At 45.0% G+C, this 17949-nt stretch overlaps 1 protein-coding gene, 2 long non-coding RNA genes and 1 other non-coding gene across 11 annotated transcripts in view; 2 read left to right on the top strand and 2 right to left on the bottom strand.

The window, feature by feature from the left end:
• LOC131515968 (uncharacterized) overlaps positions 1-10397 on the bottom strand; it is a 34199-nt gene extending 23802 nt beyond the window's left edge. For 2 of the 5 annotated variants that reach the window (XR_009263774.1, XR_009263772.1), the window contains exons 1-2: positions 10300-10397; positions 9705-9767 (exon numbers count right to left, since the gene is read on the bottom strand). This is a non-coding gene — a long non-coding RNA (uncharacterized LOC131515968). Of the gene's footprint in view, positions 1-9704; positions 9768-9978; positions 10215-10252 lie in introns of those variants that run through there. The other 3 variants (XR_009263777.1, XR_009263775.1, XR_009263776.1) reach the window with 3 other exon arrangements.
• LOC131515969 (uncharacterized) lies at positions 10395-17524 on the top strand. Of its 3 annotated transcripts, none has more exons than XR_009263779.1 (3): positions 10395-10562; positions 12481-12628; positions 14740-15056. It is a non-coding gene; the product is annotated as an uncharacterized LOC131515969 (long non-coding RNA). The 3 variants fall into 3 exon arrangements; XR_009263780.1 differs by adding an exon at positions 16048-17524 and having other exon boundaries at positions 10431-10562; positions 12481-14980; XR_009263778.1 differs by having other exon boundaries at positions 10431-10562; positions 12481-15056.
• Positions 13790-13916, top strand: LOC131518518 (small Cajal body-specific RNA 15). Its single transcript, XR_009265188.1, has one exon. It is a non-coding gene; the product is annotated as a small Cajal body-specific RNA 15 (non-coding RNA).
• FSD2 (fibronectin type III and SPRY domain containing 2) overlaps positions 16295-17949 on the bottom strand; it is a 40462-nt gene continuing 38807 nt past the window's right edge. For both annotated transcript variants that reach the window (XM_058736447.1, XM_058736448.1), the window contains one exon: positions 16295-17180. In XM_058736447.1, coding sequence (XP_058592430.1) covers positions 16928-17180 — 253 coding nt within the window. In that variant the 3' untranslated portion in view covers positions 16295-16927. The remainder of the gene's footprint in view (positions 17181-17949) is intronic.

The following is a 17949-nucleotide window of genomic DNA, read 5'->3' as shown; positions in this document are numbered from 1 at the left end:
TATATTTTTGAGAGAAGAGACAGAGCAAGAGCACTAGCAGCAAAGGAGCAGAGAGGGAGGGAGACACAGAATCCGAAGCGGGCGCCAGGCTCCGAGCTGGCAGCACAGAGCCCGACACGGGGCTCCGACCCACAAACAGTGAGATCATGACCTGAGCTCAAGTCGGATGCTTATCGACCGAGCCACCCAGGCACCCTACAAAACTGTATGTTTTTAAAAAAAAAATTTTTTTTTTCAACGTTTTTTATTTATTTTTGGGACAGAGAGAGACAGAGCATGAACGGGGGAGGGGCAGAGAGAGAGGGAGACACAGAATCGGAAACAGGCTCCAGGCTCCGAGCCGTCGGCCCAGAGCCCGACGCGGGGCTCGAACTCACGGACCGCGAGATCGTGACCTGGCTGAAGTCGGGCGCTTAACCGACTGCGCCACCCAGGCGCCCCCAAAACTGTATGTTTTAATCAGCTCAGGCCGCTCTAACAAAATACCACTGAACTGCTGGCTCAAACGACAGACACTTAATTCTTATGGTTCTAGAGGCTGCGAGTTGTAAGATCAGAGGGCCAGCATCACTGAGTTTTGCTGGACTCTCCTCTGGGTTTGCAGACAGCTTCCTTCCTGTCTCCTCACAAGGTTGCGGAGAAGAGACCTCTGGTGTCTTTTCTCATAAAGGCACTAATCCCTTCATAAGGTCCTCTCTCTCCTGACCTCATTTAAACCAGCTATCTCCCAGAGCACCTGGGTGGCTGAGTTGGTTAAGCACTGGACCGCAGCTTGGGTTATGATCTCAAGGTTCGTGAGTTCGAGCCCCGCTTCGGGCTCTGTGCTGACAGCTCAGAGCCTGGAGCCTGTTTCAGATTCTGTGTCTCCCTCTCTGTCTGACCCTCCCCTGTACATGCTCTGTTTCAAAAATAAAGGCTAAAAAAAATTTTTTTTTTAAATAATAAAATAAAACATTTCAAGCAAGCACACAAACAACATACACATTTTTGGAGGAGAGGGCACATTTCAGTCCATTGTACCTACTCAAGAGTGTCCCTTCTTATAACAGTAATGATTGCAGTAACAAACATAATTCGAGAGCTCGTTCTGTGCCAGCACTGTGTCACATGCAGGTGAGGGAACCGGGCGTAGTTCTTTAGCTAGACTAGGGTCACAGCTGGTACGCTGTCGTAGCGCTAAGATTTTCGCCCAGGCAGCCTAACAGTAAAGGTCAAACTCCTAATTCTCTTCCTGTTCTGCCTTAACTAGAGGAAAAATGATTTTGAGATCTGAACAAGTGAATTCAGGAATTTACTATTTTAGTTATCACACTTTTGAACTGGGTACAGAAGGGCTCCAAATATCAAAATGATTCTTTTGATAACTACTCATAAGAAAATAAACCAGACAGGGGCGCCTGGGTGGCTCAGTCAGTTAAGCGTCCGACTTCATAAACCCGAGGTTCTTGAGTTCGAGCCCTGTGTCAGACTCTGTGCTGACAGCTCTGAGCCTGGAGCCTGCATCGGATTCTGTGTCTTCCTCTCTCTCTGTTCTTCTCCCACTTGCACCCTGTCTCTGTCTCTCTCAAAAATAAATAAAGATTAAAATAAATTAAAAAAAAAAAAGAAACCAGATCCCCCCGCCCCCCCCCCTGCCCAAAATGCAGACAACAGAGACTAAGAGGAAAGCACAACTCTGAGGAGTTTACAAACACCAGTGTGAAAGGGGTGACTCTCTGAATGCCAATCAGATGAGACACACATCACAGAAAGCAACCAGAAGTGATGACCTGTCAAACTGGCCAAGCAGGAAACGACGAGTGATGTATCTATCACTCCCAGGGTCCAGTGAGAGCCTAGGGAACCAGCATGGTCAAATACTGCTGGTGAATATTTATCTGCATTCCTTCCAGAGAGGAAATCTGAAAATACATGTTTAAAGCGTCTCGTATGTGTTCTCCTCACCAAGTAAACGTGGGTACTTGAAAACGTCAAGATGTACGCAAAAGTTTATGTATAAGGGCAGTCGTGATATTGCTTCACGGATCAATTTATATATATTCTGGTAGGTAAAACATACTATTTTTTTAAAAGTTGAGAAAACACAGAGATTTTTAAAGAGACAGAAACAAAGAGCCTTGGATATTACTTGTCAGAATTAACCAGTGTTATAATTGGGCTCTTCTCTCGGTCACATATATACCTATACTTTCATAACTCGTTGCTTTGTAACTTATTTATTTTTAATGCTTATTTCAAGAGAGAGCATGTGTGTGTATGAGTACGCAAGCAGGGAAGGGGTAGAGGGAGAGAGAATCCCAAGCAGGCTCCACACTGGCAGTACAGAGCCTGATGTGGGGCTTGATCTCATGAACCAGGAGATCATGACCTGAGCTGAAAACAGAGTCAGATGCTTAACTGACTGAGCCACCCAGGCACCCCTGTAACTTTTTTTTTTAAGTCATCTTGGCAAGTTATTGATGCCAAAAATAGATTCATGTCACTTTAAATGAATGCCTAGTATTTTGCTCCATGAAGAGCATATTTGAATCAACTCTTGATGGGCCTTTTTTTGTTTTTAGCATTTTTTATTATTATTATTTTAGAAAGAGAGAGGAGAGTGCAAGTAGGGGAGAGAGGCAGAGGGAGAGAGAGATTTTTTTTAATTTTTTAAAAATGTTTATCTTTGAGAGTTTTTAAAAAATTTTTTAAAAATGTTTACCTTTGAGAGAGACAGAGCATGAGTGGAAGAGGAGCAGAGACAGAGGGAGACACACAATCCAAAGTAGCTCCAGGCTCCGAGCTGTCAGCACAGAGCCTGACGTGGGGCTCGAACCCACCAACCGTGAGATCATGACCTGAGCCGAAGTCCGACGCTCAACCGACCGAGCCACCCAGGCGCCCCCCTCAATAATTTTTTTTTAAAGGAGGGATTAGTCACTTTGAATGCCTAAAAGAAATCTAGAGAGAAATATTCTTTGGATGGGGCTCGGAGGACAAGAAAATAAGTATCAGGTGAGGAAACAAAGCCCAATGAGGAAGCGAGGGCGAGGAGCAGATCTGAGCACGGAAGGAAAAACTAGCCTCGGATGGAGAGAAGACCACTACCCTCCGACAGGGTGAAGGAGGGAAGGGTGTGTGTAGAAGCAGCGTAGACAGCGGGTGCGACACTGAAATCCCAGGCGAGGCAGAGGCTGCCTCTCTGGTGAGGGGAGGGTGGGGGCGGCTTGCCGGGAGTCGCACGTCTTCAGCATCACTGCAACAAGGACGCGGCACTTAAGTCACTTGCCTGAGTGCTCTTCCCACGCACTGGCAGCACCTGCTGTCAAAATGGGCTCTGTTCTCGTCTCCCTCACGCCCCCACGTTTACACAAGTATCTGAAATTCAATTGAAAAACACTGTCACACACCAAGCATCCGGGCATCATCCCCAGTATTTCTCACACGGGAAAGCTGCTCTTCTTTTCATTAATGTTTTAAAAGTTTATTTATTTACTGAGAGAGAGACAGAGGCGTGCAAGTGGGGGAGGGGCAGGGGAGGCAGAGAGTCCCAAGCAGGCTCAGTGGTATCAGCGCAGAGCCCCACGCAGGGCTTGAACTCCTCAACTGTGAGATCGTGACCTGAGCCGAAACCAGGAGTCGGACGCTTAACCGGCCAGCCACCCGGGCGCCCCGTCTGCACCACCTTTACTCATCCGGGTGTCACTCCTGTTCTCAGATTCTACTCAGCACTGAGAGAAATCAAACAAACACTGATTCAAGTTTACAGGTAACGAATTATGGGAACACTTTCCACAAAGCTCACGCAGTCACGGGGTAGAGGTAATTCTGCGTTTCCGCTTTGTTCTCCACAAAGCAAGTCTTCCAAGCCTGATGCCAAGGTTTCTCTCACCCCTCCAAGTCTCTGAGCTACAGAGGACGGAAGGGAGGTGGATCACAGGAACTCAAACCGGACCACGTGATTCCCGACGGAGGCAGGACGTAGAAAGAAGAGCCGCGGGAGGGAGGGAAGCGGCCCTGGTCCGAACCTACAGCCTCTTCCGTGGGAAACGGAGGGAAGCTGTGAAGAGGGCCCATGCGCTTTTGGTCCCGGAAGTCCCAGCCGGCTATCACTGGGAGGACCAGAGACTAACATGAATGGAGATGTTCTGCCTCCTGTTCTCAAGCCCTCCCGTGCTCACCCTCTCGCCTCCAGGCTTCCAGTACAAGTAACAACCTCCTCCCCTGCACCGCAAAAGCCCCAGCTGGGCCTCAGACCGTATTAGCTTCTGGTAACTCAGAACTATAGGCGGGCAGCCCAGCGGCAGGATGTGAAGAGGCAGGCTGATTTCTGGCAGGGGAGAAAGGGAAAGCAAGGAGATAGCGGGCCTGGGTTTTAGTAACCTCAGAACCTTTCCCAGGACACCTGAAATACTTATGGAAGGAAAATAATCTTTACTAAGGCAAAGTCCAATAATCCACGACTTCCCGCAAATCCGCTTGTGATTTCCTCGAATAAAATTAGTATTTGACAACAGCGCTATCATGTTATGGTGAACCACTGTTTGACATCAACGTAACATTCAGTCTCCTTTTGAAACAAAACTGTACAAGCTCTAAGCCTCCATGCACCTGCAGATCCTCTGAGCACAACAGCTGGCTTCTGCATGGCTACTGCTAGGCTTTCCAGGTGAAAAACTAACCCAGATTGATCATTTGTTACATGTACAATTTTTTCTTTTACTAAAAACAAACAGATTTAAAATATAGAGGTGAGCTATGAGTTTACCAGACAGAAGCAAACAAAAGAAGGAATGGTAACATTAACATCAGATACGGGGAGGGGCACTTGGGTGGCTCAGTCGGTTGAGCATCGGTTGAGCACTCTTGATTTTGGCTCAGGTCATGATCCCAGGGTCATGGGATCAAGCCCTGTGCTAGGCTCCACGGTGTGGAGCCTGCTTAAGATTCTCTCTCCCTCTCTGCGTAGCCCCCCCCACTTGCTCTCTCTCTCAAACTAAAAAACAAAAAAATCAGATAAAGGGATACTGGTCAGACATAAGTTGAAAGCATTAAACAGGATAAAAAGGATCTTATAGAAGGCATTATTTACAAAGACAGGACACAGTCCTGTATGAACCAGTGACGTACTGTTACATACATAAAGAAGATCTTCCAGAAATGCAAAAAAGATTGTTTAAAATACATTTAAGGTGGAAATCTTAATCACACCTCTTCTAGAATTAGACTGACCTAGGAAATGTATCAGAGAACTAAATTCTAAAATCAATAAACCTGAATACTAAAACCAGTAAACCTGATGAAACAGAGTCATAGAACTTAAAAAAAAAAAAAAAAAATTTTTTTTTTCACGTTTATTTCTTTTTGAGAGAGAGAAACAGAGCACAAGCAGGGAAGAGGCAGAGAGAGAGGGAGACACAGAATCCGAAGCAGGTTCCAGGCTCTGAGCTCCCAGCACAGAGCCCAAGAGGGGGCTCGAACTCACAGACCACAAGATCATGACCTGAGCCCAAGTCAGATGCTTAACTGAGTGAGCCACCCAGGCAACCCCGGCATAGAACTTTTATTTATTTATGTACATACTTATTTATAGCATAGAACCTTTTAATTCTAAGTAGAAAATATACATATTTTAACACCCATGAAATGTGTAATCATTGATTATGTACTTTCCAAAGAAGAAAATCTTTTTTTTTTTTTTTTTTAATTTTTTTTTTCAACGTTTTTTATTTATTTTTGGGACAGAGAGAGACAAAGCATGAACGGGGGAGGGGCAGAGAGAGAGGGAGACACAGAATCGGAAACAGGCTCCAGGCTCCGAGCCATCAGCCCAGAGCCTGACGCGGGGCTCGAACTCACAGACCGCGAGATCGTGACCTGGCTGAAGTCGGACGCTTAACCGACTGCGCCACCCAGGCGCCCCAAGAAAATCTTAACTAAAACATACCGAATCTAATTCTCTGGTCACCACAAAACTGGAAAATAATCCAAACATGACCACCATCATGCTGTGCACTTGAACTTACCCAGTGATGTATGTCAATTATCTCTCAATAAAACTGAAGAAAGAAATGGATTGAAAAGCTTAAGTATTTGAAAAAATGACATCCAATCCTGGATAACTTAGGTCAAAGAAAAAAATGACAACATATGTAAAAAGCAATGAAAAAGAGAACACTTTATACCAAAAACTATGGAACAAGTTGTATTTAGAGGCAAATTTATAGCCTTAAAATGTCTTCACCAAAAATGAAAGAATAAAAATGAGAGAACTTAAAAAAATAAAGGCTCTTAGACTAATATTAAGAAATGGAAAAAGAAGAAGAGAATAGGAAGAGGAACTGTGACAAAAACTTAAACTGGAAAACAGAAGACAGTAAGTAAGAGTTGAAAAGCATTCAAAAAGAGACAAATCCTCTTGCAAGCCTGGTTCAAGAAAAAAGAAAACAAAAATATGTAAGGTTAGGAATGAGAAAATAACCTCATGTGCAGAGCAGACTGTAAGAATCACAAGAGAATTCTATGCACAATACAATGACAACTAATTTGGAAAATCTGTTGAAAATGGAGGACTTCAAGCAAAATACAAATTAAGGTTGATCCCTCCCCCATAGAAAAGGTGAATTTTAATTTTTTTTAATTTTTAATTTTTAGAGAAAGAGAGAGAGCACATGCCCAAGTTGGGGAGAGGGGCAGAGGGAGAGGGAGAATCTTAAGCAGGCTCCACGCTCAACACAGAGCCTGACATGGGGCTCGTTCCCATGACCTTGGGATCATGACCTGAGCCCAAATCAAGTCGGACGCTCAACCAACTGAGCCACCCAAGCAACCCAAAAAGTTGACTTTTTATTTATTTAAAAAAAAAATTTTTTTTTTTCAACGTTTTTTATTTATTTTTGGGACAGAGAGAGACAGAGCATGAACGGGGGAGGGGTAGAGAGAGAGGGAGACACAGAATCGTAAACAGGCTCCAGGCTCCGAGCCATCAGCCCAGAGCCCGACGCGGGGCTCGAACTCACGGACCGCGAGATCGTGACCTGGCTGAAGTCGGACGCTTAACCGACTGCGCCATCCAGGCGCCCCAAAAGTTGACTTTTTAAATGATCACAGAAGAGAGTGGACACATTATATATAAATTCTACCATGTAAAACTACATCATATAATAGGATTTTGCAATTGATTTCTCTACTCAGTCTTAAAAGAGCAGATAATTCCAAAGCCACTTAAATTATTTCAGAACGTAGTAAAATATAAAATGCTCCCTAAAGTTATTTTAAGGGATCTAGTATAATTTTAAATATCAACATCTGATTAATACAGTACCAAAAAAGCTCCCCTTTGTGTCAGTCTCACTAATAAAAGATACATTCTATATATCAATAAATGGCACCCAACAGTGTATCAAAAGAATAATATACTTGATCAAAAAGAGTTACTTGGAGATTCTATCAGTATTTTAGCAGGTACTGTACCAAAACCTTTTAATTTATGATAAACTGATATATTTAAAGCACTGAATTTTCCATACTGGAACATGAAATGTCCATTTACTTGCCCTTAATGTCTTTTAATAATATTTCATATTTCTCATAAAGAAGTCTCTTTTGTGCAGTGTATTCATATTGGGTTCTTCCCCCCCCCCCATTTTATAACTGATATACAAAAAAATTTAAGTTTCTGTATTCATTTAGTCACTTTGCTGAACCTTTTAATTCTAATAATTTTGCAATTTCATTCTTTTCCATTTTCCAGAAACAAAATTACATTATCCAAAAATAATATTTTCACTTCTTCCTTTCCTAACATTTTTGTCTGTTCCCTGTTTTATTACTTTAGCTAGAAAGTTAGCACCATGTTGAATATTAGAAGTGAAAGTAAATATTCCATTTTTTCCTGAGTTTAAAGAGAATGCTTCTATTGTTTTATCATTTAAGTATGACATTTACCATAGATTTAAGTGCCTTTTATCAAGTTGCTGTTTGTCTATTCCCATTTTGCTAAGTGTTTTATTTATTTATTTTTGGGAGGTGGGGGAGAGAGGGAAGGAGAGAGGGAGAGAGAAAACGAGCAGGCAGGGGCAAAGAGAGGAAGAATCTTAAGCAGGCTCCAGCACAGAGGCTGACATAGGCCTCAATCTCACAATCATGAGATCATGACCTGAGTGGAAATCAAGAGTCAGACGCTTAACTGACTGAGCCACCCAGGCACCCCTCCTATTTTGCTAAATGTTTTCTTTGAAATCAAAGTAGGTTTTGAGTATTTGCAAAAAACACTTTACCGCTCGAGATGATCATATAGATCATACAGATTTAACCTCATATAAACTATTAATACAGTGATTTATATAGCAACAGGTTTTCTAACGTTAAATCATTCCTGGGATAAAATCTTTCATTCCAGATGGAGGGCATGACTGAATTTGCTACTATTTTATTTTAGGGCTTTGTATTGATGGGAGTTGGGCAGTTTTTTCTTCTGGTGCTATCTTTGTCAGGTTTTGGTATTAAGGGGATGCTAACATTATGAGCTGAACAACTCTCCTTAATGGAAGCACTCCAGGAATAAGGGCCAGCATGAGCAAAGACCAGGATGAAAAAGCACAGGATATGCTCAGAGAATAGTATTTAAGACTTCTTTTTCTCCTTTTTAATGTTTACTTATTTTTGAGAGGGAGACACAGAATCTGAAACAGGCTCCAGGCTCTGAGCTGTCAGCAGAGCCTGATGTGGGGCTCAAACTCACAAACCTCAAGATCATGACCTGAGCTGAAGTCAGACACTTAACCGACTGAGCCACCCAGGTGCCCCAGGATTTAAGACTTCTTAAAATGGACTAAGTAACACAAAGTAGGTTTGACTCCAGTTGCTAATTAATCTTCAAGCACAACTCCTCTGCCAAAACACTTTGATATACTGCTCATTTTACATACAGAACAGACTCCAAACGTTCAAGATCCTTCCTACTTTATTTTTAAAAATTTTTAAATGTTTATTTTTGAAAGAGAGAGAGAGACAGAGCACGAGCGGGGGAAGGGCAGAGAGAGAGGGAGGCACAGAATCGGAAGCAGGCTCCAGGCTCTGAGCTGTCACCACAGGGCCCGAATTGGGGCTCGAACTCATGAGCCTAGCCATGAGAATGTGACCTGAGCTGAAGTCGGACGCTCAACCGACTGAGCCCCCCGGGGCGCCCCAAAATCCTTCCAACTTTAACCTATTTTACATTTCAACCTGTGCTTTCCTGTGATTTTTGTTTGCTTAGAATGCTATATATGATCTACAATGGCACATCCAAATCCTACCCACCTATCAAGGGAATAGTTCAAATACCCACGAAAAGTTCTCAGATCCAGTTGAACTATGTCTGAGTTCACATGTGCTGCAGCAAATTACTGTCAGCTTTTGGCTTGCCAACTCCTTAAGCTCTCTGACAGCTATACTATGTTGGTCAGTGTCACGCCCCCCTCCCCCAATTCACGACCTTCCCAGAACCTTAGAATGTGACTTTATCTGGCAATAGTTATTGTAAATGTAATTAGTTAAGATCAGGAGTAAGGTAGGCCCTTTGTCCAAGAAGGCTGTGTCCTTTTAAGAAGAAACACAGATACACAGAGAAAAACACCATAGGAGAAACTTCAAGAGATCCAAAAGATGCAGCTACAAGTCAAAGAACTCCTAGGATGGGTGCACAGCACCGGAAACTAGGAAAAGCCAAGGAAGTATTTTACCCAGAGTTTCAGAGGAAGCGTGATCCTGCTGACACCTTCATTTCGGACTTTCTGGTTCCAGAACTGTAAGATAATAAACGCGTTGTTTTAAGCCACCCAATTGGCGATACTTGGTTATCACAGCCCTAGGAAACTAAAGCAAGGGCAATTTAAATTTCTAATTTATCTTCCTAACCCCAACAGCGCTATGTCCCTAGTCCAGCCGAGAACTATGTAGGTACTCAAATCCTTCCACGAGTGGGCTTCCGGCAGCAGCAGTCAGGAACTGCCAGACCTTATGAGCTCCTGCTGGGAGACGACCAACAGCCAATGCTCGTAAGTGGTAAGTAAGCACCGTGACTGTAAGACAAGCGGCTACGCAGACGAACGGAAGCCAGGAACTAAATGAAACACGCGGCAGCCGGAGAGGGAAGAGCCTCGATCCCCCGGAGAGCGACCAGGGAGGAAGGCAGTTCTCGAGACGGGAGTCTCCGAGCCGCTCTCCAGACCCCGCCGAACAGCCCAGTCCTCTCCCCACCCTCCACGGCCGGGAACCCAGCAACTGCCACCTCCGGCCCAGGAGCCCCTCCGGCCCCGCTCCGCGCCGCCGCCTCACCTCCGCGGGCGCGTCCCGCTATGTTACGCTGTTGCATGGGGGGAGGGACTTCCTCCCCACACCCGGAAACCGGAAGGAGCTCTTTCCCGCCGGAAGGAGAGTGCAGTTGCTGCCGGGGTCGCATCCGGGAGGGTCGGGTGCGGTTGTGGCGTAGAGCAAGGCTGATCTCGGGCCACCCGCGGGGCGGGCGACGATATCGTCCTAGTGGGCAGGCTGGCTGGCGTGTCGGGTTTCGGGGAGTATGGCGGGGAACCGGAGTAGAGGTGAGAGGTCGGCGTATCTGTCGCGAGGGTCCTCGTCACCCAACCACATATACGTCTCATACCTAACTCTTGCTCAGCTTTTTCGACCGCGTCTAAAAAAACAAGCCTGGTAGTTCACGGAGGTGCGGTGGGGAATATATGTGGAAGGGAGAAGTAATGTTTAAGGAAAAATAATTCAGGAGGTGAATTTAACATAAGTGGTCCCTTAAGGGATGTGACTCCGGGGCCTGTGCATAACCAGGCCCTCTGAATCGGTGACTCCTGCTTGAGGCAGCAGCACCTGTTGCATTAATTTGAAAACATATACACAGGCGGGTGATTTTCAAGCTTCCTGAATCTGCCAGCCAAGTCATTGGGTGTCGGAGGAGGGACAACCATCTGGGTCATCCCCCACGGTTCAGTTTTTAATGGAAGCATAGTGAGAAGAGACAGGCTGAAAGTCAGGAATTAGAAATGTGTCATTTATTTACATTTTATTTTTTATTAAAATTTTTTTAATGTTCTTGAGAGAGTGTGAGTGGGGGAGGGGCAGAGACACAAAGACACAGAATCCTAAACAGGCTCCCAACTCCGAGCTGTCAACACAGAGGCTGACACCGGGTTTGAACTCACCAGCCGGTGAGATCGTAACCTGAGCCCAAGTCGGTGGCTCAACCTACTGAGGCACGCAGGCGCCCCTGTAGGCAGTTTCTGTTTCACTCACTCCTCTTGACCATTTAACTCCTGCTTCCATCAGTGACCACAGCAGGCTACACATCTCCCTTCTCTCACTTCTAGAACTCGAGACTTTTCAGTGGATTAGTAACTGCACAGAAACGGACCCACTATTGAATTCATTATTATTGCTCCATGAGTAGGTGTTTAAAATGCCTTATACTTTACAGAAATCCTTGGTAGGTAGTTATATATGGTTATTTGGGGGAGATTGGCTTGAGGTTCTTTGAAGGGCTGGGAACATATTTTTTTGATTTAAAATAATGAAGCCTAGGCTCTGAAAATTCTATAAACTGTTTAGGAAAGGATGAGATTTCAAGAACAACAGGCACCTCCATATATGTAGTATTTTCCCCTACATCTGATATGGAAATTTGGGTAAAATTTTGGGGGGTGGGGTGAGGAAGCCTCTCCCATAAAATGACTTTTTTAAGACACTTGACATTTGAGAAGGTATCACCTGTGGTCTTCTTCTCAGGTATCACCTGAGTTTGTCATTACCTTTACAGCATATGATTTCCTCCATGAAAGTCCTAGATTCTAAGACCATCAGAAAGTCATGGTGTGACGTGCTATCAGGGCCAAGGGGTAACTTCCACTCATCAGCCTCCAAACATATAAACCAGATTGATGTTTGAGAACATTTAAAATATGTATGTTGTACACTTTGGGCTCTCTCGAGAATCATCAAAACTATAATAAATATTAAATGTGTTAAAGATCTCTTGCAGGGATAGGAAGGAAACATGCTAAACCACATACATCTTCCTCAGATTCCCATAAACCCCTCCCACTCCTCCCAAGTTAGAAGTCACTGTTACTAACAGGGTTCTTTGGTAGATCTCTCAAGTGTTTGGGGACAGAAGAAAGGCTGAGAATCACTCGCTATTTTTTATCTCCCTCTCCCCACTCAACACACAATTTGAAAGTGCTTTGCTTTTTTTTTCTTTTGAGGGAGAGAGCGAGTGAGCACGAGAGCAAGAGGGTCAGCAGGAGGGGCAGAAGGAGGGAGAGAGAGAGAGAATCCTAAGCAGGTTCCATGCGAGTGTGGAGCCCAACCGTGAGTGAGATCGTGACCTGAGCTGAAACCAAAGTCAGACGCTTAACCGACCGAGCCACTCGGGCGCCCCATGAAAGTGCTTTGCTTTCTGATGAAGAAATTTTCTTTTAATTTGGACGACAATTCGATCTTATCTCTTTTCAGGGATGTGAGCGTTTGAAAGCAGAATGCCTTTGCTTCCATGATCTGATCAGAGATTATGAAGATACAGTTCCTCCCTTTGGTTTGCATACAGTTAAGTGGAGCAGATACAGGTCAATGGTCAGTGTGCCACTTAAGTATTCAAGAAGAGGTGAGTGTGTGCAACTTAACTCGGCTGGGGAGGGGCGGGAATTAAGTGCTTCCGGGAAGTGACTTTTGAGCTATACAGGCATTAGGAGGACAAGAAAGGGTAGGTCCATTCCAGGTACCTAGGGATCTGTGATCTGTGGCTTGTTTACAAATTGTGAATTACACAGAAGACAGGGTCAGGTGTCTTCTGCCTTTCTTCAGAGGTCTGTCCTTCTGAGGATAGTGCTCCTCTTGTTTTCCTTCTCTCTCCCTGTCCTTCTTCCCCTTAATTAGATGGATGTCGAGGATAGAAAAGAAGTCAGAGGGGAGGCATCTTTCTGAGTGGCAGAGCAATAGGACAGGTTTACCAAGAAATAATGATTGTACTCAGGAAATCCATCTCTAAAAACTGCGTTCCTGCTTTGTTAAAATGCACAGCTGGGAAACCTCAATTTTGTTGATTGATTGCTTTCCCAGTGAATGGATTATATTCTTGTCTCTAATCCAGTCTTTTCGAATTTAGGGGCCTCTCTTAAGCCCACCTCTAGGCCTAGGAATGAGCATGGGGGAGGCAGCAAAATGAGAACCCAAGTTCATACTACAAAAGCATTTTTGTTGGCTATAACTGAGTGACCGCATGTTGTTTGACCTGCAAGCTGGGTAGCTGAATTGTAATTCAAATCAATGATAGTTTAATTCCACTAGGATCCGATGAAGGTGGAACTAGGCAGAAAAAGCTGATTCTGTCAAAGTCTGGGGAGAATGACGAAAAAGCAATCAATCGGTGAATCGGGCTTAATTTTTTTCTGGGACTGGGACTAGCAGAAGACAAGCAGTGAAGTGGAAGACGCGACAGGCGTGCCAAGAACTAGCGCCTGTGCACTGGCAGCTCTAAAGTAATTACTAAGTCGGGGCATCCATCGTGCCCAGCTCATCATCACGCTCCTTCTAGGAGACTTGCTGACGGAGAAGGTGCTGACTGGCCGGAATCTTCTTCGCAAATCCTGAACTCTCATCTTGCATTTAGATTCCTTAACCATGGATTGCAGTGAAGCACGTGTACGTTAGCGTTCCAGTCTCTGAACACTCGAAAAGTAGTTGGTTATCTAAAAGTAATCAACTAGCATTCCTTTCGTGTCTTGGCGTGCTAGAGGACAGTGTTTCAAAGGCTGGACTTGGTCTTCTGGAGACTAAGAAAATAGAGTCCTTGAAGTCAAGCCGACTCTGCTGTTAGCCTCCTAAATGAAAAGGTAGATAGAACAGGTCTTGTTTACAAAACAAATTCAAGACCTACTTATCTACCAACAGCATTTATACGCATAGTGTGGTCTTGCTGTGGAAAATAGGAACAGTAAATTGAGAGATTAGAAAGGGTGGGAAAAGGCAGTGAACCCACAAGACTCTTCCTGTGCTAACTGATAGGAAGGTGGTTGGAAATTGGAGAAGTTGTTCAGGAAAGCGGAGGACGGGACCTTTCCCGTAGTGCAGCCTTCGGAGGGTCCAGCAGGTTCTCTGGTAGCTAAGCCTCCTTGGACAGAGACGAGTGGATCTCATTTACAGAATGCCATGTCATGGTGAATTGTGCTGCGGGCAGCTGCCAGTGTGAGCCGTGTAAGGTTATGATTCTGACAAATATTGAGAGGATGAGAAGCATTAAGGAAAAGGCCTCATTGCCCATGCAATCAGTCTGCTTTATACTGGTCACCACGCTTGTGCTTCGGAAAGATTTTATTGGGTATGTACAAGCAATGATTGCATATCATTGTCTGAATCAGCAGGAAGTCCATTAAATGCACTTTTCCAAATAAAAGGCAATTTCATTTTATCAGAAACCAGTGTCTCTGACCAACTTTCCAGTCCCATCTAAGGGTGCCTTAAATTCTGATTATTCTGAATTACTAAGCCCATGTTAGTTTACACTAAGATTCTGTGCTTATTTTACGTAGTCTCCCCTTTGTTGAGGGAAGCCAAAACTTATGTTAATAACCTACTCAAGAGTTAGAAAGTAATATAGGTAAAGCTAGGAAAAGAACAGATTGGTATCTTTTGTTTTATCTGCAGTGTCAGGGATTGTGGCTACGATATTCTGACTTTTTAAAAATCCGTTTTGTTTTTTGTTTTGTTTTTTAACAGATATATCAGCAGGTTGCAGCTGAACATGGCCTTGAGGTAAATCCTGCCCCCGTTGAAATTTGGTTTCAGCAGATTATTCATGGTAATTTAGGAACTGGAATATTTTACAGAAAAAAAAAATATTTCGTTTGGTTCTGTTCTAGACTTATTTTTTCTTCTCCTAGAAGAACCATGTTTAAACAAAACTTCACTATGCTGAAGAACTGTGATGCTTTAAGTTGGTCATCTGCCTCATTTTAAAGTAAGTGAATTTTATATGTCAACACAAATTCTAGATGTTTTTTTTCTTGATCAATAAAACTTTTACTCAAACCTTACAGGTGTCGAGTTTTTAATCGTTTTATCCACGTTCAGGTTACATGTGAAATATTCCATAAAGCCTTTAGAGTGCTGAATTCAAATTTGCCGTATCCGTGATAGCCTACCTCCTGCTTGGTAGTTTCTGTTGCAGTGGCTAAGCTTGGTTTTGAATATGCACACATGTATATTCTGTTTGTAACTTGAACCATCTCTGTTTACACTGGCCGTCCCTTCCTTATCTCAGGGTAGTAAGACTGTCAAGTTGTTAATTCAGGAATCTGAGCTGCCATGTGTATGAACAGGCAGGGTTTTGAGACAGGCGACTTGAGAGGCGTTCATCGCATCAGACTTTGTGCTGGAAAACACTAAAGTTTTAGATCACAGGATTTGCAGTTCCCACGAAACCATGAGTGATGAGATATGGGGCGTATCTGTGCAGAGGGGCATCTGCCGGGCGGAACAAAACGGTCTGAGAACTGCTTCACAGGCAGGGTCCCCTACTCTGCACCCACACGTCCAAGCTCGAAGACGCAGTGTGCAGAGCTTTAGGTGGCAGCTGGAGAGCCGAGCGGAGAACCAGGAAGGCAGCCCGCGGGGCTGGTGCTGTGGGCACAGGAGGGCATGACAGCAGAGAGGCAGGAGGCCCCAGAGCTGCTGGCCCAGGGGCCGCTTTGCACACCGGTGCTCAGCTTTAGCCTTTGGCGGGCGAGGTTCTCTCTCCCGAAGCTGCCACGCATTTGCCATACGTTCTATATCGTGCGCTCCCGTGTTCGTCATTAAATCTCCCAGTCTGTTGAGTCTAGTCTAGTCTCGTCTATTGAGGCTAGTGCTATTTTTTCTTTGTTTAAAGGGACACGGGAACTCTGGAAGATCATGTGACTCCTTGCAGAGTAGCTACAGAGGAGCAATCAAACCTCGGTCTTTTGATTTCCAGTCTGGTTCTCTCCACGTGACAGGACAGTTCTAGAATCAGTTGTGACTAATGTTCTCTGTTTTTTCCCGCTTTAGCCCCCGCTCCCTCTCCCGATGCGCTGAAAGTGCCATGTTTATGTGTAGGCCGCTGCGGGACGTGAGGTGCGTAGTAGAGCGTTCCATTTTGCCCAGTCTTGCCATCAAGCCGCAGGTGCCCTTCTGTTCCTTCAGACTGCCTCCCCTCCAGGTTTTGTCCATCTCCCTGCCGTACGTCCTTTGCTCTAGTTTGGAAAGAGCCCCACCATCCCTCACACGGAGAGCAGAGAGCCCGACAACGGTGGTTGGATGAGGAAGATACTAATTTATTCAGTATTTGGTGTGTACCGTTTGTTACATGTTAGTCCTTAGGGACCGAATGATGAACAAGACAGACACTGTCCCTGCCTTCATGGAAGAGCGCACGGTAGAGGTCATTTCAAAGTTTGAGTGGGGTGAGTTCTGTGAACGAGGGGAACAGGTGTGACAGCGTGCTCAGTGCCAGAAACCGAATCACAGTGCCATTAACTCCCCGGAAAACAGAAGGCGCGTGGCTTCCCTGGTTCTCTGTGGACAGCCTCTTGCCTTCTGGAGTCTGTTCCCGGCTGACTCGCGAGATGTCCCCGGTGTGCCGCGGCCACTAGTACTTATGTATCTCTTCCCTCCCTTGCCCCTGCCCCCAAGCTCTGTAGGCCTTGGACTTTCAGATACTCTGCGTATAAACAAACAGACCGATACAGTTTGACCACCTGAAAGGCCTGGAGTTCATTTTGTCTGAGCCCTCATTTTACAGCCGCGCCTGGTAATGACTAACCTAACATCATACCGGCGGCAGTGCGCAGGGCTAGAAACCTGTGCTTGAACGCCAAGTTCAACCAGCTGAGGGGTGGCCGGCTTGGAGGGGTGGGTACAGAAGAGAGGGAGCTGGCATCAGAATGGTCTAGTAGAAAGTGACGTGCTTTGGCATTGAAATGCCATTATGTATCTTCAGACACCCAGGCTTTTCCAAAGAAAAACAGGGATGCACAAATTGGTGAAGCTGACAACTAAACGTGTACAGATGCTGAGAAATGTCCGCATTGAAAAATGACAATTTTGAATTTTCATAGTCTAGCAGAATGCCGATCTTCCTCGGGGAGACAGTTATTCTTATATCTGGAGTCGTCCCGTTGTGCAGGAACTCATACTTATGCCTAGAAATTAAATGTTGATAGGACACAGCTTCAGAAGTTCTGTAGATGCGCAATTTACAGAACATTTCGTATTAGTTTTCAAATAACGCTGTGATCGTTTTTTTTTTAATTAATTGACTACCAAAGTAACGGTTCATTTCCCAACATATCTGTCTCTTTTCTAAAATTTGTCCTAAGAGACCTCTCTTTTTAAACACCATTTGTTTTTGATCAATTTCTTCACCTAAGAGACTTACATACACTCTTACTGCATCAAAGTTTGTATAGAAATTGGTGTTTTAAAACTTGGGATTTTGAGGTTCAAATGTATAAAGCCTTCGTAAGAAAGATGTTTGAACCGGGGAGCCCCACGATCTTTCATGTAATAAAATGTGCCTTTGGGTATAACCTGTGCACAGGTACTCGGGCATGATCCTTAGACCTTCCGACTCAGCAGGGCCAGCCGGGGCCGTCACCGCCCCTGCAGCCTAGCCCAGCACCCTCTCCCCGTGCTCTGTAGCCTGGGTGCTTTGAAAAAATGGCTGGAACCCAAAGCAGCCACGGGCACTTCCTACCCCTGCTACCTACAGACGTCTGCAGAACATGGTGCCAGCAAGCTGGGCCACACTCCTGGGAGGAGCACTTGGAATTCGGTCTCGGTGTCAGAGCGCGCCAGCCTGGCTCCGGCCCCGCTCGCCTCATCTTCCCCTCGGCTCCGTTCCTTAGCTAAGCAGCCGCCAGAAGCCAGGAGCCAGGAAGGCCCTGCCCTCCACCTTCTTCCCACTACAGC

This window comes from Neofelis nebulosa, chromosome 7, assembly GCF_028018385.1.
Source record: "Neofelis nebulosa isolate mNeoNeb1 chromosome 7, mNeoNeb1.pri, whole genome shotgun sequence".
Classification (NCBI taxonomy): Eukaryota; Metazoa; Chordata; class Mammalia; order Carnivora; family Felidae; genus Neofelis; species Neofelis nebulosa.
The sequence above is the reverse complement of the archived record's forward strand: the minus strand, read 5'-3'. Positions and strand labels throughout refer to the sequence as shown.